A 23,348-nucleotide genomic window follows, 5' to 3' on the forward strand; every position below is an offset into this window, starting at 1 on the left:
GGAGCCGGGCAAACTGAATTGCGTAACCGAGTCGAATGGTCCGGTGCAGCCAGCGTGATGCGTTGGGAAGCGAAAGCCACGCTTCCCAGCTCTGCGCTTAGGGGCACCAAAGGGACGAGTATTTTGGACGTACCCGGCGGGCCTCGCAGCGGGCGGAACAGGTAATGCAGCGTCGGGCGGCTTCGTTGCGGCCTGAGGCTGAGGTGCTGAGAATAGACTCAAAGCACTTACCTTGCTCAGCGCCCAGCAGGGGCGGGTTCTTGACTGAGGAGGAGGTCTGATGTTGGCGTCCTCTGGACTCGTCTGAACCGGCCAGCCGGGGACAGTCATGGGCAGGTGGAAGGCGGGATCGCCGCGTCCGGTGTACCGGGACTGTTGTGATCTGAAAGCACATTGCCGTGAGAACGGCATTTGCGAGCCAGGTGACCCAGAGGCAAAGGAAATAGCTCTTTTATTGAGAATGTGGGTACCACAGCCCCGTCAGGGGTGTGGCAAATGAAAAAACAAAGGATTCTCCTCCCGGCCCTCCACCGGGGACGGAGCGGTCTTACCACCTCCGGAGCTAACGTCTTCGGCTCTGGGTCGGCTGTCTCAGGAACGCTTGGGAGCCTTCCGGGTCCTGGAGGGGGTTCGTGAGACAGGGGGCGTGCGCCACCTGCGGAGTGCTCGACGCTGGGGCTGAGAGCTGGGCCCGGGTTGAGGCGGAGCAGGAGCTGGTTTCCTCGCAGGGGGACGCCCTCGGCGGGCAGACGGGGCAGGGCCCGTAGCGGCAGGTCTGCGGCAGAGCATGATGTGCGAAATGGCCTCCGTCTGCTTCTTCACCGCAGAGAACTGTTGGGCGAAGTCCTCGATGGTGTCACCGAAAAGGCCAATCTGGGAGACAGGTGCGTCCAGGAAGCGGTTTTTGTCAGCCTCACGCATCTCGACCAGGTTGAGCCAAAGATGGCGTTCCTGGACCACTAGGGTGGCCATCGTCTGTCCGAGTGCCTGCGCTGTGGCCTTCGTCGCTCTCAGGGCGAGGTCGGTCGCTGAGCGCAGTTCCTGCAGCACATCAGGATCAGGTCCACCCCCGTGCATGTTTCTGAGTGCTTTGGCCTGGTGGACTTGCAGGAGGGCCATTGCATGCAGGGCGGAGGCAGCGCGTCCAGCCGTAGTGTAGGCCTTCGCGTTAAGCGAGGATGTTGTCCTACTGGGCTTGGATGGGAGTACGGGGCGACCCCGCCAGGAGGTAGGGCTACCGGGGCATAGATGATGCGCAACTGCCCTATCAACCTGGGGAATCGCGTCGTACCCGTGGCGCTCTCCGCCGTCGAGGGTGGAGAGAGTGGAGCGGGTGGCACCTAGACGAGCGGAGAGCGGGGCTCTCCACGTAGACGTCAGCTCATCATGCACCTCCGGGAAGAAAGGGACCGGGGGGATGCGAGGCCGCGAACGGCGCGCTGCCCCCAGGAACCAATCGTCCAACCTAGAAGGCTGTGGGGAGGATGGAGGGTTCCAGTCCAACCCCACGCTCAAGGCGGCCCGGGCAAGCATGTCGGACATCTGAGCGTCGGCTTCCGCCTGGGCCTGCTGGCCCGAAGGCGGCAGTCCAGGGAGTCCTCGGCATCAGACACCGCACTCTCCGATGCAGCGGCGAGCTCATCTGCTTCGGACTCGGAGGATAGACAGCCAGGCCGTGAGGCGAGCCGCTATCGCCGCTGGCGTGGACGGAGACCAGCGAGCGTGTCGGGAACGGGAGGTTCGTGGGGGCTACCCGTCGAAACTGCACCCGCTGCCGCCTCAAATCGCCCCAGCGCCAACCGCACCGTCCTTAATCCCGTGGGAAGAAGGAGCAATGCGGGTGCAGCTGGGGTGGCTTGCTTTCTGTTGAAAGCGAGCCGCGATCGCAACGTGGTCATGGTCATGTTCTCGCAGTGAGAACATGAACCATCCACAAACGCTGCCTCGGTGTGATCGCGGCCCAAACACACGAGACAGCGCCTGTGGCCGTCTGAAGCAGAGAGCACTCTACCGCATCCAGGAACGACACAGGGGCGGAAAGGCATCTTGAAAAAGACACGTCCTTAAAAGGACGTTCAACGCCGCTGTGTTTGCTCTTTTAGAGAAAATTACTCTTTTAGTAAAAAACTCTTTTAATACACAATGTGTGTGTGTATATGTGTCTGCGCTGTCGAAGCGCTCAGGGGCAACAGTGCACGCCGTGCACTGAGAAGGAGAAAGCCGCTGTTGTGCGCCGTCAAGATCCAACAGCATGCAGATCGTCAGAGGAAACAGGAACGTTTATAGTGGTGTGTAACTCGCAGCAAACTGCAGACAGACCATCGGCTCCGAAGAAATTTTCTGAATGAACTCCCGTATTTGCGCCGCTTAAATACCCGTATGTCCGGGGGCGGGACATGCAAATACTGGCTGCCAACTCTCATTGGCCTTTTTTCATAGATCAGAGGTGAATATCGGCGCTCAAGAGAGACCCCTAGTGTCGCTTCTCCGACACAACGTGGAGAGAGCGACAGAAGGGGAACCAGAAGTTCTAAAGTAAATTGTAGGTGCTCTGAAAGCCCAACAAAAGGGATGCTTGACTTTTTCTCTGTATCACCTGCAACACATATGCCTTACTGTATGCGTTACCTGAAGAGCTGAATGATATATCAGAGATGAACATTGCTGAACCTAGCTAGTTGTCCTTTTAAAGCTTTAAAGAGATGATCAACTAATACATACATAAATACATGGGACATTTGGGAGCTGATCACATGGTGGCAGCAGCCCGGAAACATTCCTTCTGGCTTAGAATGAGAGAGGATGGAGCATTATGTCACGAAAGTGTGTCAATGTTTAAGACAAAAGAAGCCCAACAGAGCAACAAGAACTCCAGTCCAAAACATTGAAACAACAGCCCCATTCAAAATCATTTAAATCGACTACCTGCACCTGGAGAAAAGCAAAGGGGGGAGTAGAATACATCCTAGAGATTATAGCCCATTTCACTTTCACTTCCAGAAATAAATCTGGGATGACAGCTGGAAAATATATAGGAAAATATTTGATGATTTCGCAATGCACTTTGGAATTCCATCAAAGACCCACCATGATGAAGGAAAGAGAATAATTTTGAGGATCATCTCTTCCAAAAGTTGCAGAGCTACTGTGAGATAAGGGATTCTTGAACAACCCCATGCAGAACATTTTAATAGGACACTGTTAGGGATGTTGAGGACAATGGAGGAGTCAGAAAAGTAAAATTATAGTAGGTGGACCATCTCAACAAAGTTGTCCAACGTTTTACTTTATTTATTTATTGTGAGTTTTTGTGGTTTTCCAGTTGTACAATTATTTTGTCATCAACAAAATTGTATGCAGTGATTTTATTGCTTGTTTCCTGCATGGGATGCTGATGCCCCGAACATCTTCTAAACCAGCAAGACTTCCTTCCAACTACCTTTACTAAAAATATTATAATGGTTGATCAGCCTAACAAACTATGTTTTGCTGTTGAAAAAAGTAATGGTATACTGGTCCACCAGCTAGACCAGCACTAAACAACATAAACCAGGATAGACCACCATGGAAATTCATGACTGTAAGAATGGAACTGTAGAGGAGTCTTCTGAAAGAGTCTTCACAGGATTTATTTGCCATTTAATGGCAGTGAATAAAGTTTCTGGTCTGTCAAGCTTGAAAAGGAACTTGTGCACCATATTCCAAATCTTTATGAAATTTAAGTCATTGTTCACTCCCAAATCAAACCAAAACATTAATAAAGCGCTTACATCAAATGTGGTCACTACGTTGATAACATGAAAACGTATTAGTTCTCATAACATCTTGGGACCAAACGTCATGATGTCATGTCGCAATAACCAATGAGGTTTGATGTTTTCAAATTAGTCACCATGTTTGATTTAAGTGCTTTATTCATTATTTGATTTCATTTGAGAACTATAACGACTGTATTGCTCAAGAAAACATTTGGGTCCTTTTTTAAGCTTTAAAGTGAGGCACTATCCACAGCAATCATGAAAATGGGCCCCACGTGAAAAATGTGTAAAATATTAAACAGACACTTCAACTAGTTTCTTTCTTTTTAAGAGAATGCACTAAAAATAAGCACATTGTAGGCCAACATGGGTAGTTGACAAATAATATAATAATACGTTTTTATGATAAAATGTATATGAATATTGGTCACCATTAATTTTTCACCATTTTGAATGACCTGTCAGCATTAAGCAGTACACTAAATAGTCCTGATGTGTGACAAATTAATTATTAAAGCATAAATAAACCAAGTAGAGTAGTTAGAAATATGAGCTCATAAAAACTGCATATATGATATTTTTACTAGAATTAGAGGAGTGATGATTAAAACATTGTTAGATGGAGATTTAACTGCATTTCTGTTGAGCTTGAACACTTTTGAAGGTGTGGAATCTGTGGATAATAATAAGATCATGGGTAATCGGGATCCCTGCAATGCACCGTGACATGAGTGAATGATTCCCTCTTTGAACTGTTGCCCTCTGGCTGGAGCTACAGAGCACAAGAACATTTTTTTACCCTCAGGCCATTTTCCTCATGAACAATTAAACTGCCTCAGGACTCCCCCATAGTGCAATAATGTAAATGCATATCTCATATACATATGTAAATTCACATATTTAATTCAATAACTGTACATACCCCTACCTTGCACATACATTACCAATTGCACATGTACATACACCATTCTGTTATACGTCCTATTATGTGTCTATTTATACTCCTACCTTGTTTTATATTCTGTCTCATTGTAATGTTCTGTGTGCACTTGTTTCTCCTATCACCAAAATAATTTCTTGAGTACATGAGAAGCTCATTCTGATACTGAATTATGCAAATTAATCTGTTAATGTTTGCTGCTTTATTTATGCTGTCGCTCTTTTATTTGTTGTCACAGCTCATATTTGAATCACTATCTTGTTTTTGGTTGTGACCGTCATTGTGGTTACCCGTTCTTTATTCAATTTCACTAGAAGTATTGTTTACTTGCGCCTGAAGAACTGTGACGGTTTCTGCATATCTTGTGGGTACAGATTTCATGTAGGCCTGAACATGACTTGACTTTTTTTTTCTATCAAATGAGAGTCCCTGACTAACTGTAATGTTCATAATTCTGAAAGTGTAATGAATTAAGAAATGATATTTTCTACCCTGAGACCCTCAGACAAACCTTTCAGGTGATTTCAGATTTTACTGTCTTAATGACAAATGTTTCTATTTTTTATTTTATTTTATTTTATTTTATTTATTATTATTATGATTATTTGTTTGTTTCTTTGTTTAATGAGTATCCTGATGAATATCTGTAGACCAAATGTTTTGAATTTAGTTTTTGGTTATAACACATGCACATTCACAAACTCTTTATCTTTCCTATTCAAATCAAGCAGCCTGAGAGTCACAACATATTCTTATTTTAACACAACAACACACACACACACACACACACACACACACACACACACACACACACACATGTTGTGTTTCCATGTTTTATGGGGACTTTCCATAGACATAATGGTTTTTATACTGTACAAACTTTATATTCTATCCCCTAAACCTAACCCTACCCCTAAACCTAAACCTCACAGAAAACTTTCTGCATTTTTACATTTTCAAAAAACATAATTTAGTATGATTTATAAGCTGTTTTCCTCATGGGGACCGACAAAATGTCCCCACAAGGTCAAAAATTTCGGGTTTTACTATCCTTATGGGGACATTTGGTCCCCACAAAGTGATAAATACACGCTCACACACACACACACACACACACACACTAAAGGTCAATGTCATCATCAGAAGAGAAATCTATTGGCTGAGAACACAAAAAAAACCTAATGAGGAAGAAACACAATGAACACAATGTTTTGAGTGATACACGCACACTTGATGGGAGGAGCTGAAGAACAGATCCAGAATATCAGTATGAACTGATGAAGGAAGAAGACACAGACACACAGGAATTAAGAGAGAAACAGACACAACTAGAGGACGAGAAACTCTCATGATCTTTCATTAAACCAGTAAGACCTGTTCTTTACTCATGACACTGTTTTATTCATAATTCAATTCTGTAATAATTTTACTATTGTCTTTGTCTCATTAAAGTTTGTTTATTTAATATATCTTGAATTAATCTCTGAACTTCATGTTTTCATATCTGAGATTTTAATGGTCTGTATCTCCTCAGAAATGGAGCGAAAAACATTCATCACTTTTATTCTCTCAGGTGAGTGTGTGTGTGTACTTTCTTTATTATGATTAGTTTGATACTTGTGAATTGTGAGTTTGTCTCAATATTTTTCCTCTTCTCAGCTGTCTTCAGTTCATCTTCATGTGTTCCACGTCAGTATCACTTTGTGAATCAGAATTTGAGCTGGATTGAAGCTCAGAGATACTGCAGAGAGAATTACACAGATCTGGCCACCATCAACAACAAGAATGACATAGAAGATCTGCTGAAGAGTGTGAATGATGGTCAGATTCAGTATGTCTGGATTGGACTGCAGAAGACAGTCAGTTATAAATGGAAGTGGTCTCTGGGTGACCCTGCGTTCTACACAGGAAATAATTCACAGTATCGTAACTGGACACCGACTCAACCGAATGGTGATGGTGACTGTAGTTACATGAATCCTGGACAATGGAATGATTATCCTTGTAATGGGAGTTTATCTTTCATATGTTACAATGGTGAGTGCAGCAGTCTGTGGTGTGAATTATGTGCTGTACACAATCTCTTCATCTTTTAAATAATTTGCTTTTAAAAACATTTGATTGAACAGTGAGAAACAGTGTGATTTATTTACTTCATTATTTGTTCAATGTTAAAATGCTTTCTCCTATCCCAGTTTAATATGCAGTCAAATATACATAAGACATTCACAGGTTGATTTCTGTCACTTTCAACATTGCTCTGTTTGAGCGGCTCGGCCAATCTGATGCAGCGTCATTGATTCAACCAGTGTTGTGAGTTTGGGGTGGGACGATCTGTTTATTTGACCAAAGACAAAGAGAGGGTGTATTCAGAAAGCTTTTGTAAAACATTTTTGCAACTGCATGTTGTGACATAGTGGTGCAGAAATCACATAATTTGTCTCTTAATTACTGTAAATCAAAAGCAAGATTTGTTTATTTATTCTCTTATAAAGACAGCAGTAAAGGATTCATCCCTGTACTTCAGACAATGACCTGGAGAGCTGCTCAGATTTACTGCAGAGAGAATCACACAGATCTGGTCAGTGTGAGGAACCAGAATGAGAATGAACAGATTAATAATATCAGGATTAATGCATTCACTGCACCTGCAGTCTGGATCGGTCTGTTCAGAGACTCATGGGAGTGGTCAGATCAGAGTAACTCCTCATTCAGAAACTGGAGGAAATCCCAACCTGATAATTATGGGGGGAATGAAAACTGTGCAGTGGTTTGGGTAAAGTCAGACCGTGGACAATGGGGTGACTGGACCTGTGATAGAAAATCTCAGTTTGTCTGTCATGAAGGTGAGAATATCCTCTTGCGTTCTTTTGACTTGCAATAAGTCTTCAAGTATAAAACATAAAAAATCCTTCATCTTTAACTAAAATCCATTAGTGTTTTTCTGGTTTTGATTTCTCTCATAGTTGATTTGTTGACTGTTTTTTGTCCAGATAAACTGGTTTTGATTAAACAGAATCTGAGCTGGAATGAAGCTCTGAAATACTGCAGAGAGAATCATGTGGATCTGGTGTCAGTTATCTCTGAACAGATTCAGCGTCGGGTGATGGAATTGGCTAGAAAAGCCTCCACTGCTGAAGTGTGGTTGGGTTTACACCACTACTGCGCCATGAACATGTGGATCTGGTTGAGGGGGGAGGTCGTGTGTTATCAGAATTGGGCTGCAGGTCACGGGACAGGAGTGGAAGACTGCAGGTATGAACCGAGAGTTGGAGCAGTTCAGTCTGGAGGAGATCAGCGCTGGATCAGCCTTCCTCAAACTCACAAACTCAACTTCATCTGCACCAACTCTGAAGGTACTAGAGTCCATTTGTTGTGTTTAAACTTGTTTACTTTTTCACTCATTAATTGTTTTAATCTGTTCTCTCTCTCTTTATGTTTTGCATGAAGACTGAATCAAGCTGCTTTCCTTCATCTTTACCACCAGTGGAGCTGCATCTTCATGTTTGATGTTTTATCATGAATTGTTTTTATCAGTGTGTTAGTTCATTCATTTATCTTGTGCTTGTGTGTGTGTATAATTTTTTTCTTTATTGTGGTATTACAGATGTATATTAATCATTCTCATGTTTCAAATTCCAACATCTAATTATCATTTGAATGTTATTTTGCCGCTGAAGCATTTAAATAATCATGAAGAAAAATCCAGCTGTTCCACTTCCTGTTTCATAAATATTTCTGTATCGATGAAGACATTCTTTTCTCCCAATGTTCTGTTCAATTATCTTTCATATGTTTTGGGTATTTTGTGTCTTGATTAAGTTTGAAATGTGTGTTAATAAATAAACTAAATTACACAGAAATGTCGGTGTTTTCCTTGGTTAAACATTTTGGACACCTAACATAAAGCGCATGCAACATGCTTTTTGAAATGACTGAACTCTTCCGTGAACTCGCTGATGTCACATGAGAGCTACGTGATTGAAATTTAATAAAGTTTTTATTATCAATGCATTTTTTACACAAATGTATCAATTTGCTTTAGAAGACATTCATTGATCGACTGGAGTCACGTGGACTTTTGGACCGTCAAAGTGCTGGCACCTGTACAGAGTCCTGGACGGAAGCGCCAATTTAAAGTTAAAAAGTTTTATTTATAGACTTGTGTAAACCTATTGTTTCGCTTAATCGATTGCCTGTTGCTTTCGATTTCTGCTTTGGGATAAAGTGGCATATAACTGCTGGTCAGTTTCTCAAAGACAAATCCACACTTTATCGATAAGTAAACCATAAAAAACTGACTCTAGATTAGTGGTTGCGGATAATATCTTCCGACATTGCTTGCTGCATTCATGCGCAGAGAAAAAAGCAATAAATTATTGTACATTAGAAAAGATTTCTTAATGGAGATTAATTCATTCATTAAATCTTTTTTATTTGTTTTGGGAACATTAAACATGATTTCATCTAATATATACAGTATTGGACAAAATCTCACTTTATGCATGAAGAATATTTTTCATGGTTAAACTCTGCTGTACATATAAAGAGCGCATGTGCAAGACATGATCGTTTGATGCATATAAAAGTCCAGATTCACTTTATGCTGCTTTAAAAATATTAAAGAACCCTTTAAAACTGAACACAAAATTAGGATGAGAAATTGCTCATTTTTATTTACAAACCCAAATGCATTAAATTAGTATGTATGAAATCTACAGTATAATCGTTCTATGGAAACAACTGAAGAACAATTATGAATTTCACTTTTACATGTAATATTTTTCCTGATATAGTCCATGTTTTCATTATTGCCATAAACGACTCAAACAAACTTTAAAGTTGATTGTAAGATTCTTCAAACCAGCACAGTCCTAGGGTGGTTGCATACAGAAGATGCTGTCCATCAACTGGAAGTCAAGCCATCCCCTCTGTCGAAAAACTAAGTGGTGATTTACGCAGCTCAAGGTTAATGAAAAAGTTCCTAAACGTAATTTCGGGAGGAGCGAGTCCATCTAATCTTTCAATTAACAGCCAGAGTATATAAGCATCTTTACCTGTCTTCAGTCTCAGCTGATTCCAGCATTCGGCCCCGTCCACCCGCGACAGAGCCACGTGTTGTTTTATTACTCCGCTTGAAGCGTTCGTCCTCCTTATCAGATAAGCTATGTTATTCAACGAAATCTGCCGCAGCAGCTCATTATTTGTATACGTCGCAATAATGGCAGCTGCCACTTTAACTGTGTGTAACACCCCTCACAGGAAGGAGGACAGGAAACAAGTCTTCACCGCAAGGTAAGCCTTTAATGCCGTCGTAATTTATACACTTTATACAACCAACTTATAATCACACACAATATGATACAAGCGCACTGGGTTAGCTTGTCATCTCCCCCCTGGAGGCCCTCTGGCTGCCCTTTTATGCCGCTCTCCCCGTGCTCACTGAAATTAGACACAGGTGTTAGACATAATTTAGCTCAGGTGTAAGCGCCCTTACCGCTTTTCTCTCCCGGACGAGCGCTTGACCACACCCCCGCTGCCACATACCCCCACCGCCCGACTCAGGCCGGGGCGTCATCCGGCCTGTCTACCACCCCCCCATTTCTGGAGAGGAAGTCGGCGACAGCCATCTGCACCCCCGGTCTGTGGACCACCTTGAATTTAAAGGGCTGGAGGGCTAGATACCAACGGGTGATCCGGGCTTTAGTATCTTTCATGCGATGGAGCCACTGCAGTGGGGCGTGATCCGAGCAGAGGATGAAGGCCCGCCCCAGCAGGTATTAACGGAGGGGGAGGACCGCCCACTTGATGGCCAAACACTCCTTCTCCACGGTGCTGTACTTACCCATATAGCAAAAAATATCCGCACGGCTTCTTTTTGCCGCCGTCCCTAAGCTGTCGGCTATAGGTGCGTCCCACTGGCGGGGATGAAACGTTTGCCGCCGAATTCGTCACTCACATTTCTTGCGATATGCCGCCCGCGAAACGCCGGCAAGCCGCTTTGAAATACAAGGACAGCTTAGACTCTCAAAATCGACCAGCCATGTTGGCTATTATCATTTTTTGCTCCAAAGCCATTAGGGTTTATAACAGAGTCTTGACTCTTGATTCCATGATAAGGTAAGGTTTAGGAAATGACATTTAAATTACTTTGAAACTCTGAAGCGATTATACAGTAATATATGTAAAATATATTGAATTATTTTATGCACTTCAAAATTGTTTACATTTCTTTGATTGCTGCGCATTTGAGACATGCACCAATAAACCAAAAATAATTCCTTTTGTAAAACTTACTTGGCAATAAATATCTTTATGATTCTGATTAGGTTTTAAAATAGATATTTAATTCATGGTATGAACAATTTAGCAGAATAAATTGATGAAGTTAGACTTTTCACGAATGCCTGACTATCAGTGAACAGTGAAAGACATCTGCAACATGGCCAAAATCTCGGGTATACTTAAATTTTTTTTATTAATTTGCAACCATGGTAATATCTGTCATAAACATGAAAATCCCTGTTTTGACGTGAAGGATAAACTCAATGAAAAAGCGAAATTATCCTCTGGTTTCACAGTTGCGCAGAAATTTCGTTTGTCTACATTTTTTCCAACCTCTTTTTTTTTGTTATTTTACCTTTTACAGGTTTTGCAATTATGACCTGTACAAATGTTTAAGAAAGTGTTAAAGTCCCTGTAAAGGCAATAAAAAAAAATCTAAACGCATTATAAATGTTAAAAATGTATTGCTAAAACACATGACAAAGACTGAACTGTGAAGTTCCGCTGTCGCCATATCTGTTTCCGGTTTACAGGTCCACGAGGAAAGCAGATAAACCTCACAGTTTGAGTGTATGGTGAAGCTAGAATTGATAAGACCGCAGTTATAGGCTTGTTACTTTAATAGCCCGATGTTCCTGGGGACTCGGCTAAGGTTATTCATGTTTAATGTAACTCAAATCAAATGAAAACAGTTATTGTAGGCAGGTAAGTTTCCCTAGCTGGTCCCCTCCCGGTAAAATGCGTTCTTATTCAAGTTTTCAACTCAGTCATTCGTTTAAGATGCAATCTTGTGTTATAATTATTAGGCTATCATGATTATACAGTGAGCAAGCTATATAAATAAGTATTTAATATAATAAAAGTGTAGAGCATCAACCGAGGGTGTAAGGTAAAGGCTGAATATTGTAGATTTATTACAATATGTTGCATGTTTGAATTAAAATACCTGTGGATATGCAGGAGCACACACTCTACAAAGGCCTGACTGGAGATTTGCCTGATCTATCCGTCCTTCAGGTGAGTAGGGATACAACAATAGCAAATTTCACTGTACAGTATGATATATCAACCAAAATCTGTATACCAATATTTCATTATTTTCTTTTTCCTCCCCTTTTACAAACAAATATTCTGCTTCAAAGAAAAAAAATGAAATTGATGTTATCATAAGGGTTCTTCATTATGAACTTGTATGACATGCATAACATACTGTGGATAGAAATTACAGGGAAAGTTACTGGTATGATAATTGTGGTTATATTACATTACTATTATATTTAGTGTATTGCTAATCAATATATTGTTACTTCCCAGATGACAGCGGCTCAGTTCAAGAGCAGGTGAAGCAAGTTGGGACAATGTTGAAGACGTTTGCTCGCACTGGGCAATCAGGTACAACTTGCAAACAACACCTGTGGTTGTTGGTTTAATTCCCACTGGGGCCACCTGTACATGTAGTAGACCTAGATATAAATGTCATAGTTTAGTAGTTGAAGGACCAGGACTGACTACTTTATTCTTTTATTCTGGGAACCCCTGTAGGTGCAGATCAAACCCTAATGCTGCGACGTCTTGGAGTTTGGCGATGTTGTGTGTAGCATGGACAACAAAATGCTATGCTGCAACATTTCAGTGCCAATGTGTCTGTTGGAGAGTTATCCCTGCCAGGGATCTGTTACTCCCCTAGACACCCAGGAAGATTTGGCGTTGCTTGACAACAGTTTGAGGCAGGATAAAGAGCTCCAGCAACGATTTGTAAGTGTGCCGATTTCGTTTATAACGCCATAGGGTAATCTAAAAAGTAAAATTAAGATCGTACACTGCATATTCTACAGTCTGAATCCACAGCCTGTCACATTTTAAATTTATGAGAAGCTTCAGAGAAATGTAATTTGTAACATGTTTTTTTTTATTTTCAGCTTCGGTTTTTGGCAATCAAATGTGGGAGGGACCTAAAGACAACCGTGTGGCGAAATGCTTCAGAGTATCTTCTCTAATCACCTTTCCATCAATACAACCTGGACTGGTGTAGGGGATAAAGCATGTTTTAGAGACATGTTCCTGAAGACCATTGTTCAAAGTAAGTTGGATATTTGTTTTATATTTAAGTAGATGTGTATGACCTTATGCCATTCAAATGGAATGACAGACCTTTATTTTCTACAGGAGCCATCCGGAAGAACCCGGCAACCCAGCATGACACTGATGAGGCGATCCAGGTTAACGTTACGCGTTACCTGAAAGGAGCATCTGAACATGAAGGTGGAAAAAGGCGCCGCACAGCTGAGAGGGACCCACAGCCGACCCCTTAAACCTAGGCTGACTACTGACACCCCAGCATCACTGACAACTGGAACCCTTTCTTTATCCTGCAGTCAGTAACATCAAGACCCCTAAAAAAGCCTGCTAAAAGTGTCAGACTACACTCACCCAATCCACACTGTTCACTGTGGAACTTTTTTTTTTTTTTCTTTTCTCTCGTGACCCTGCTTTGAGGGCAGCTCCTTGGATGAATATGGGATGGTTTGTCCTTTTATACAGGCACACGAGGAATCACTGAAGATATGCCAATTTGCACTGCCTCATTCTGGAGCTCGGGGAAAACCGGTGATTCTTAGCCCACTACGCCACGCAGTCCCCAACCTCTCCAGACATTCTGATTGGCTGTGTTCTCTACAGCCACATTTTCTGCTGTTAATTATATTTATTCCCACTTGTTGTCATGTGTAAGTTGAATGTCAAAATGTATATTATACCTGTTATCCTGCACATTCCTTGATACCAAAGATCTCAATTATTTCATATACAATTTGCTGCTTATTTCATTGTTACAGTGCTTAACTATTCTATTGTTAAATATAGCTTGTAAATCCTTGTGCCACAGGTCAGCATTGCAGTTATAATGGTATATTCTACTCCAGAGCTTTACTCTAAATTATTACCACTTAACCTATTGTTAGAAATGACTTGTAAATATGATGTTATACCTCAATTTATTTGGTATCCTGCACTTTATTTGGTACCAAATATCCTCATTGCTTATGTTTACTGGTAATTCTTTTCATCCCAGAGCTGACCTCTTTATATTATTAACAATTATTGTAAGTGTTACAATAGTGTTTTTAAAAAAAAAAATTTTTTTTTTTACCAAAATTGATTTGGAAACCTGCATGTTCTTTAGTGTGTGTGTGTGTGTGTGTGTGTGTGTGTGTGTGTGTGTGTGTGTGTGTGTGTATATAATGTTTGTATTTTTCTGTTATTTATATTTCAGTGATCTGACATCTTGTTTCAATGACAGTTACTGTACTTTGAAATGTGGAATTAAAACGCCAAATGGAAATTTGTCTGGTTTGATCAATCATTATTCTTGTTAAACTGCATGCTATAAATATATATATATAAAAAAAAATATATATATATATACAATAAGCGGCGGCAGATCGCTCGAAAAAAGCGTTTGCCTCCGATGGTCCGCCTTCGCTATAACGGCGGCGGAACGGCGGATAGCCAGCGGGCCGGCCGTGGAACGAAGTCGGTAGGAAGGCGGCTGCCGCTTTTAAAAAGCGGCTGCCGCCGGCGGTGCACCGTCAAACGTGTTTGCGATATCGCCATTCTGCCGCTTCTACTGCCGCCGGCGCACCGCCAGCGGCCCGCCGACTTATTGCTATCTGGGTAGTCTCCCTTACAGAGAGCTTACGGCTAATGTACAGCACCGGGCGCTCCTCCCCCTCCACCACCTGCGAGAGTACGGCCCCCAGCCCTCTGTCTGAAGTGTCCGTCTGCAATACAAAAGGGAGAGAGAAGTCAGGTGCACAAAGAAGCGGCCCCCCACAAAGTGCGGCTTTAATCTGCATAAACGCCTGTTGGCACTGCTCCGACCACTGGACCGGATCTGGAGCCCCCTTTTTAGTGAGGTCAGTCAGCGGGCTGGTGACATCCGAATAATTAGGCACAAACCTCCTATAATAGCCAGCCAGCCCCAGGAACTGCTTCACCCCCTTTTTGGTCTTGGGTCTAGGGCAAGTCGCAATCGCCGTGGTTTTGTAAATTTGGGGACGCACCTGGCCATGACCCAAGTGGAACCCCAGATACCGTACCTCCACACGCGCAATCGCGCACTTCTTAGGGTTTGCTGTGAGCCCTGCCCGCCGCAGCGATCTCAGGACGGCCCTCAGATGTTGCATGTGCCGCTGCCAGTCATTGCTATAAATGATGATATCATCTAAATAGGCAGCGGCGTAAGCGGTGTGAGGTCTGAGGATCCTATCCATAAGACGCTGAAACGTGGCTGGTGCCCCAAACAAACCGAAAGGAAGTATCACAAATTGGTGTAATCCAAACGGCGTAGTGAAGGCGGTTTTCTCACGGGACATTGGTGTCAAGGGGATCTGCCAATAACCCTTTGTTAAATCCAACATCGAATAAAAACGTGCAGTACCTAACCGATCGAGCAGTTCATCAACACGGGGCATTGGGTATGCGTCAAATTTAGACACCACGTTAACTTTTCTGTAATCCACAAAGAATCGAACAGACCCATCGCACTTGGGAACAAGAACAACCGGGCTGGACCAATCACTGTGGGATTCCTCTATTACCCCCATATCAAGCATCGCATCTAATTCCTCCCGAACTATTTTCTTTTTATGTTCGGGCAAGCGATAGGGGCGGCAACGTACCACCACGCCCGGTTCGGTCTCGATGTGGTGCTGTATGATGTTTGTACGGCCCGGTAGAGGGGAAAACACATCTGCAAATTCCTTTTGTAAATCGGAAACCTCTGTGAGTTGACGCGGTGAGAGGTGGTCTCCACAATTAACCGGAGTGTTGCGACTGTGGGCTTTGTTTACCTCCGGTCCGAGCTCCGCCCTCTCCGGAACTACCGTGGCCAACGTCACAGAGGCCGCCTCTTCCCTCCACAATTTCAGGAGGTTGAGGTGATATATTTGCCACGCGCCCCCTCTATCGGTACGTTTAACCTCATAATCGAGATCCCCAACTCGTCGTGTGACCTCAAAGGGTCCTTGCCACTTGGCGAGTAATTTAGAGCTCGACGTTGGGAGCAATACGAGTACCTTATCTCCCAGTGCAAATTCCCGTAGCCGAGCACCCCTGTCATACAGCCGGCGTTGGCGTTCTTGAGCCTGGAGCAAATTCTCCTGTGTTAGTCGCCCCAGTGTGTGGAGTTTTGCTCTAAGATCAAGAACGTACTGAATTTCATTTTTACTATTAGAAGGTCCCTCCTCCCAAGCTTCGTGGATGACGTCGAGGACCCCACGTGGGTGTCGCCCGTACAGCAGCTCAAACGGGGAGAACCCTGTGGAGGCTTGCGGGACCTCTCGTACTGCAAACAACAGGGGGTCCAGTCACTTATCCCAATTTCTAGCGTCATCGGTATGCAATTTACTGAATCATGTTCTTGAGCGTTTTATTAAATCGTTCCACTAGCCCATCAGTCTGCGGATGGTAAACGCTAGTGCGAATCGACTTAATGCCCAAGAGCTCGTAAAGTTCGCAGAGTGTTCGTGACATAAAAGTCGTGCCTTGATCGGTGAGGATTTCTTTCGGAATCCCCAAACGGGACATTATCTTGAAGAGTGCCCCTGCAACACTACGTGCGGAGATGTTGCTCAGAGGCACTGCTTCCGGATATCGCGTCGCGTAATCCACTAGGACTAACACGAAGCGATGCCCGCGTGCTGTCCATTCTAATGGCCCGACGAGGTCCATCCCAATTCTTTCGAAGGGGACCTCGATCAATGGTAGAGGGCGCAATGGCGCTTTTGGGGTGGCCGGTGGGTTTACCAGCTGACATTCACGGCACGCCGCACACCACCTGCGGACGTCACCGCCAATGCCCGGCCAATAGAAACGGGCTATTAGACGGAGAAGTGTTTTTCGCTCCCCTAGGTGACCGGCCATAGGATTATAGTGAGCCGCCTGGAAAATCATTTCCCGGCGGCTCCGTGGAATCAACAATTGGGTCACTTCCTCTTTTGTTTGAGCGTCCTGCGTCACTCTATATAGCCGATCTTTAATCATGGCAAAATACGGGTATGAAATGGCGATGCCCGGCCGAAGCTGTTGACCATCAATTACTCTCACTTGGTCAAGAGCATGTTTAAGGGTTTCGTCCCGCGACTGCTCTAGAGGAAAGTCCCCCTCAGGAAATTCCCTGAGAGGAGGGGTGGCCACCTCACCCCTTCACTCGTCATTCAGAGCAGCCGAGGACGGCCCCGGCTCCGCCTCCCCTGCCAGAGCATCACACACCGCACACCTCTTTATGCAGGACCCATCCGCGCAAATACCCTCTAAAATATCTTTAAAACTCGGCCAATCAGTACCCAAGATTAGCGGATGAGTGAGGCGGGAACTAACCGCTGCCTCCACACTATGGTTTCTTCCCCTGAATTTAATCGCCAAAGTCACCATGGGATACTTGTGAACATCCCCATGCACACACCTCACCCTCACCAGTTTAGCTAAACCCAAAGCCCCGGGTTGAACCAAGCGTTGGTGGATGGTGGTCTGATTGCAGCCGGTATCCAGCAAAGCTTGGTAAATACCCCCCTGATCCTTACTGGAATCCGGTATGCTACAGCCCGATTGGGGGCAGCCTGCGGGACGTCGGCGACCCGCACCACCGTCCCCACCTCCATCAGCGGACACTGATCCCGGAAGTGGTCCGGGTCTCCGCACCTCCAACAGGCCGGCCCAGGCGTTGCGGCCGCACATGTGCTGGCGGGCGCCCCCACCTGAGGAGGAGAGCGGCTGAATGACGGGGAATGGAACGGGCCCTGGGGAGAGAACAGAGGGAGAGAACATAGGGGAGGGGGAGAAGGCAGGGGCAGACACAGGGGAAGGGGAAAGAGAGAGAGAAGAAGAGGGCTCGTCCGCCCTCGGGATCGCCGCCAAGTGGTCCTCCGCCAGCCGAACAGCTTCCTCCAGCGACGGCGGGCGATGGCACTGGACCCACCCCGTCGTCTTCCGAGGCAGCCATTGAACGAACTGTTCCCTACCACCTGGTCGATCACTCCCTCGACGTCGCGGTCCCCCGCGAGCAGCCACCTCCGACAGGCGTCCCGGAGCCGTTGAGCGAACGCGAACGGGCGATTGGACATTTCTAATTTCATGCCCCGGAAGAGCTGGCGATTCTCTTCCGGGCTCCGACTGACCCGCTGCAGAATAGACCTCTTCAGGTCGGTGTAGGCCAGGAGGTTCATCGCCGGCAGCTGCTGTGCCGCAAGTTGAGCTTCCCAGGACAGGAGGGGAATCAGGCGGGCTGCCTTCGCTCGAACAAATCGAGGAAGGCCTCAGGATCATCTGCTGCCCCCATCTTCTGTAGCATGGGAGGGGGCAGCGTAGCGTGGGTGTCCGGGGTCGCGGTTGTGGCCGACGCGGCCTCCTGGCTGAGGAGGCTCCGGATGGCGATCCGGTCCTCTGCCTGAGCCCGCATGATTTCAAAAAACCGGCGATCTTGGTCCTGCCGCAGCTCAAGCAGGGATTGCTGGTGGCCTTGATGCAGCGTCGCGAGGGACTGGAGGACTTCTGCCAGCTGGGAGGACTCTATGGGGCGACCACTTTCCATGCTTGGAATGTTGTTTTCTTTAAATATTCCCGGGTTTCGGCACCAGTGTAAAACCCCTCACAGGAAGGAGGACAGGAAACAAGTCTTCACCGCAAGGTAAGCCTTTAATGCCAACCAACTTATAATCACACACAATATGATACAAGCGCACTGGGTTATCTTGTCATCTCCCCCCTGGAGGCCCTCTGGCTGCCCTTTTATGCCGCTCTCCCCGTGCTCACTGAAATTAGAGACAGGTGTTAGACATAATTTAGCTCAGGTGTAAGCGCCCTTGCCGCTTTGCTCTCCCGGACGGGCGCTTGACCACGCCCCCGCTGCCACACTGTGGTTTTCTACCCTGTCTTTCTTCCTTTTTAATAATTACTCACCGAAGCAGATCCTATTGCGTTGAGGCTGCCTCCGCGAAACTGGCCAATGATTCGACATCTTAACTGTTAACAATGTATTCCCACACGCTTGATTGTTAAATCCCGTTCTAGTGCACAGGTGTTTTCTCTCTCTGCTATCTCCTTGCAAAACTATTGCAATGCAAATACATCAATCATCCAAGACGTATATTGTACAGCAGGTGGCGGTCATGCAGTAATCCTAAGGAGCGAATGGCCACAAGTGAATAATGATTGCAAGTCTATTTTCTCTGTTTGCAGTGCAGAGCTAAAGCTCTTAATTTTCAGATAAGTTTACGCAGTTGTTCACATTGTTTTTAAAGCTGTATTTCCCAAAAAGCCCTCTTTGCAGCCCTCTTTATTCTTCGATAATTGTATGCTGTTGATCACATTATTGTTTATAAATGTCACTAATATTTTTTTTTTCTCTAGACTTATGTCCCCGAAACGTCGACCGCATGCTTTCCCCTCAAATTAGCATTAGCATAAGTTTTCCTTCTATCGGTGCAAGTGCAGCCCACTCTTCAGTGGCCATGGATCTAACTTTTTACACACTATGTCTTATTCACAGGGGTGTGAAATGTCTCCCTAGAACAAGATTCAACCAAATATGACTATTTTGTCTTTTCTACAGCAACGCCTGAAATTGTGCCTTCCGTAGGGGTTTCACCAATATTACTTCCAGCAGATCTCTGTGAGAGCCCATTTAAATTCCTGTCACTGGATTCCATGCAGGTTTACCTCTTGCTTTCTCTATCTAGGTGTCTTTCCAAGACTTCACCATTACCTACCGAGGAGCGCCAAAGATGGCAAATATTTTAGTTGTTAAGAAGGCACAACTGCAGTGCCCCTGCCATTGGCTCAAAACATCCCTAAGCAGCACAAATGTGCTGTCCACATGCCACAACTGTGGCATCTTTCAGACCATGCGACAAAATCCCATGACACCACAATACTACAACCATGTTTCCCCTTATAGCAGGTTCTGCCATTCGAATGCTATGTAGGCTTTCCCGTCGAATTGCAGTGTGAGACTCAGCGCATTGGTCGCAAGGTCTCCCGTTCGAATTGCTGTATGGGCTCTCCCATCTAAAATGCAGTATGAGCTCTCCCGTTCAAGTGCAGTGGTGGTGCAGTATTCTTAAGAGCATTTAGCATTTCCCATTAGCCTTCTCATTGGCATTTCTTTGCTCATGGTTACAATGAGCCCAACACATAATAAATAGAGCCTGATATGACCTTTCCGCCCCTGTGTAGTTCCTGGATGCGGTAGAGTGCTCTCCGCTTCAGATGGCCACAGGCATTGTCTCGGGTGTCTGGGCTGTGATCACACTGAGGCAGCGTTTGTGGATGGTTCATGTTCTCACTGCGAGAGCATGACCATGGCAACGTTGCGGTCGCAGCTCGCTTTCAACAGAAAGCATGCCACTCCAGCCGCCGCATTGCTGCTCCTTCCCACGGGTTTGAGGACAATGCAACTGGTGATGGAGGCGATCTGGGGACGGCTGTGGGTGCAGCTCCACCGGGTATGCCCCTTCGGACCTCCCCGTCCATGCTCGAGGCAAAAGCAGCTCGCCTCACAGCCAGCCTGCCTATCCTCTGGAGGTCGAGGTGGATGAGTTCGCCGCTGCATCGGAGAGCGTGGCGTCTGACACGGATGACTCCCCTGGGCTGCCGCCTTCGGGCCAGCATGCCCAGGCTGAGGCTGAAGCGCAGATATGCTTGCCCGGGCTGCCGCCAGCGTGGGGCTGGACTGGAACCCTCCATCCTCCCCACAGCCATCGCGGTTGGATGACTGGTTCCATGGTTACAATGAGCCCAACACTTAATAAATAGAGCCTGATATGACCTCCAAAATACGTTTGTTCTTTCCTTACAGACACTAAATAAATCCATGTGTGCCCACTTGATTCTGCTGCAGCAGCGCCTCACTTGGTACATCCGCAGCACCGCCCTGTTTGATACTGTGCCGCAGCGCCCGAACATTTTTGACTCTGCCGCGGTAGTGCCCTGACACGACAAATGTAAAAACAATTACGTTTTCATTACAAACCTTTTTCTTCTCTTACAGGTGTGTATAAAGTTCCCCGTCTATCGCTCACTTCGATGTTGTGTCGAAGAAGCGACACTAGGGGTCTCTCTTGAGCGCCGAATATGCCTCTGATCTATGAAAAAAGGCCAATGAGAAGTTGGCAGACAGTATTTGCATACCCCGCCCCCAGACATAAGGGTATAAAAGCGGGGAAATTCGTTTAGTTCATTCAGAAATTTTCTTCGGAGCCGATGGTCATGCATGCAGTCAGCTGCGAGTCACACACCTCTTCCTGTTCCTCTGACGCTTTGCCTGCTGTTGGATCTACGGCGCACTTCAGTGGCTTTTCTCCGCACTTCAGTATTTTCCTCTAAAAGAGCATTGCACAGCGGCATTGAACGTCCTTTTCAGGACGCATCTTTATAAAGATGCCTTTCCGCCCCTGTATAGTTCCTGGATGCGGTAGAGTGCTCTCCGCTTCAGATGGCCACAGGCATTGTCTCGTGTGTCTGGGCTGTGATCACACTGAGGCAGCGTTTGTGGATGGTTCATGTTCTCACTGCGAGAGCATGACCATGTCAACGTTGTGTTCGCAGCTCGCTTTCAACAGAAAGCATGCCACTCCAGCCGCCCCCCGCATTGCTCCTTCTTCCCACGGGATTATAATACTGTAAGTATTATCTCCAATAATACGGGTGAAGGTCTCTGCGCGTTACTGTCTTTCTTGTTACGCAACACAACAATATTAAATGAAATAAATTTTCTCTTATGTATTACCTCATTTATTCATCTGACTCCATAAATGAAAAAGGTTTTTAATGATATCTGAGTATCATTAAAAGTGAGCGAATGTTTGATTATTCCTTTAACTCTTTAATTATACTTTACCCGTTTAGATTAAGAAACTATGTCGCTTTGAGGTCCTCGCGTGTTTTCTCTACACCGTGGGTCTCACGATCACAAGCGGCCAGTATTGGATCATCAAACAGAGGTAATTGCTATATACCTGAGATCGGTCACGTTCACGTATACACAATCAAAGATACTTCAGTATAGCCCCATGGAATTGCATACACTTGAATGTAACTTAACGTTTTCTTCAGTAGAGGTCACGGCCACTATTACAGATGTAAGTTGACCAACATAACTTCTCTTGTAATAGCTTTGGATTGGCCATGCGTGGTTTCCCCACATACACTTATCTGGAGAAACATCAAATTAAAACAGAGGTTAGACACCCGAATTTAGATTGGTCAAGCAGCGTTTGCTGTTCTAAACGGAAATTCCCTTTTTGTCTTTGCAAACCAAGTACACTTGAATCGATGCCAAATATTAGTCGTCACTAATCTGACGCAGACTTGCGGTAACATACGAATCGTTCAATCTGTTTGGGAAAAGCAATTTCAGAGTCAGTCAGAATAAATCAAATGTTTACAATTTATTGACCAGGTAAATAGAACAATAATTCAATATCCAATTCATTGAGTGAAATCATCAATCAAGTATAATAACAGAAATTCAGAAATTGAGGAATTCATAGACACATTTACCTGGCAACAAGAACTACACACAGCCATCGTGTGGGAAGTCTACCTACAGACTCCCTGAGCAATGTGTCACGTCTCCTTAAATACCCAGATAATTCAATATGCTTACCAAATGGTGGTGTCTGTCATTATAATTAGATTTTGGTCCCCTATTGAGGGGGTTCCTGTAGATTAACATACAGGAGGTATGGAGGATCTGGGGGAGAGCACACCTTTAAGGGGCACACCATATTTCACATATTTTATAACTTCTTTTAGCTTTTCATTATGGCTGGGAGGATGAGACCAGTTTACCAGGCGCACTGAGAGACTTTAAATGATACCAAACATGTTACACTAGTTACATTATTTGTATACATCAGATATAGACTTTTGTTACATACAGATCTTAGGTGATTCTGAGCTGAATGGGGGAGAGAGGAGAGAATGGGACAGATGTGGAAGGGCAACAATGAGGTGTGAATTTGCAGTCTTCACTCAGTGGGGTGTGGTGCCTCAGGAAGAGTTGCTAATTGCGAGAAAGTTAGTTTGTTGATTTTCTCAAAGATCATACATTTGCTCTTTGCCTTTGAATGCAAACACATTGGCACCCTGCCTTACAATACCAAATCAATTCAGACAGGAACAATCAAAGTCTACCTCAGCAGCTTACATTTCTTCTTTAACCTGTTGATGTGCGCCCCCTTTTTGAGCACAAACCATGAAAATGACATACCTGAACTGAAATGGTTGAACACACACACACACACACAAACAAACACACACGCATTCTCACACACATATACACACACAAACACTCTCTCACACACACA

At 44.9% G+C, this 23,348-nt stretch overlaps 2 protein-coding genes across 2 annotated transcripts in view; one reads left to right on the forward strand and one right to left on the reverse strand.

Annotated features, from left to right (window-relative positions):
* Positions 1-23,348, reverse strand: part of LOC127648178 (histone H3) — a 1,095,985-nt gene that overhangs the window by 378,744 nt on the left and 693,893 nt on the right. Inside the window, exon 7 of the mRNA XM_052132788.1 lies at positions 1,654-1,688. Coding sequence (XP_051988748.1) covers positions 1,654-1,688 — 35 coding nt within the window. The remainder of the gene's footprint in view (positions 1-1,653; positions 1,689-23,348) is intronic.
* On the forward strand, positions 5,955-8,458 carry LOC127648029 (macrophage mannose receptor 1-like). Its single transcript, XM_052132598.1, has 6 exons — positions 5,955-6,065; positions 6,233-6,271; positions 6,358-6,735; positions 7,194-7,544; positions 7,692-8,054; positions 8,149-8,458. Exons 2-6 carry the CDS (start codon positions 6,235-6,237, stop codon positions 8,151-8,153), a joined length of 1,134 nt encoding a protein of 377 aa, XP_051988558.1. The 5' UTR covers positions 5,955-6,065; positions 6,233-6,234; the 3' UTR covers positions 8,154-8,458.

Source organism: Xyrauchen texanus, chromosome 1, assembly GCF_025860055.1.
Source record: "Xyrauchen texanus isolate HMW12.3.18 chromosome 1, RBS_HiC_50CHRs, whole genome shotgun sequence".
In the NCBI taxonomy this organism is placed as follows: Eukaryota; Metazoa; Chordata; class Actinopteri; order Cypriniformes; family Catostomidae; genus Xyrauchen; species Xyrauchen texanus.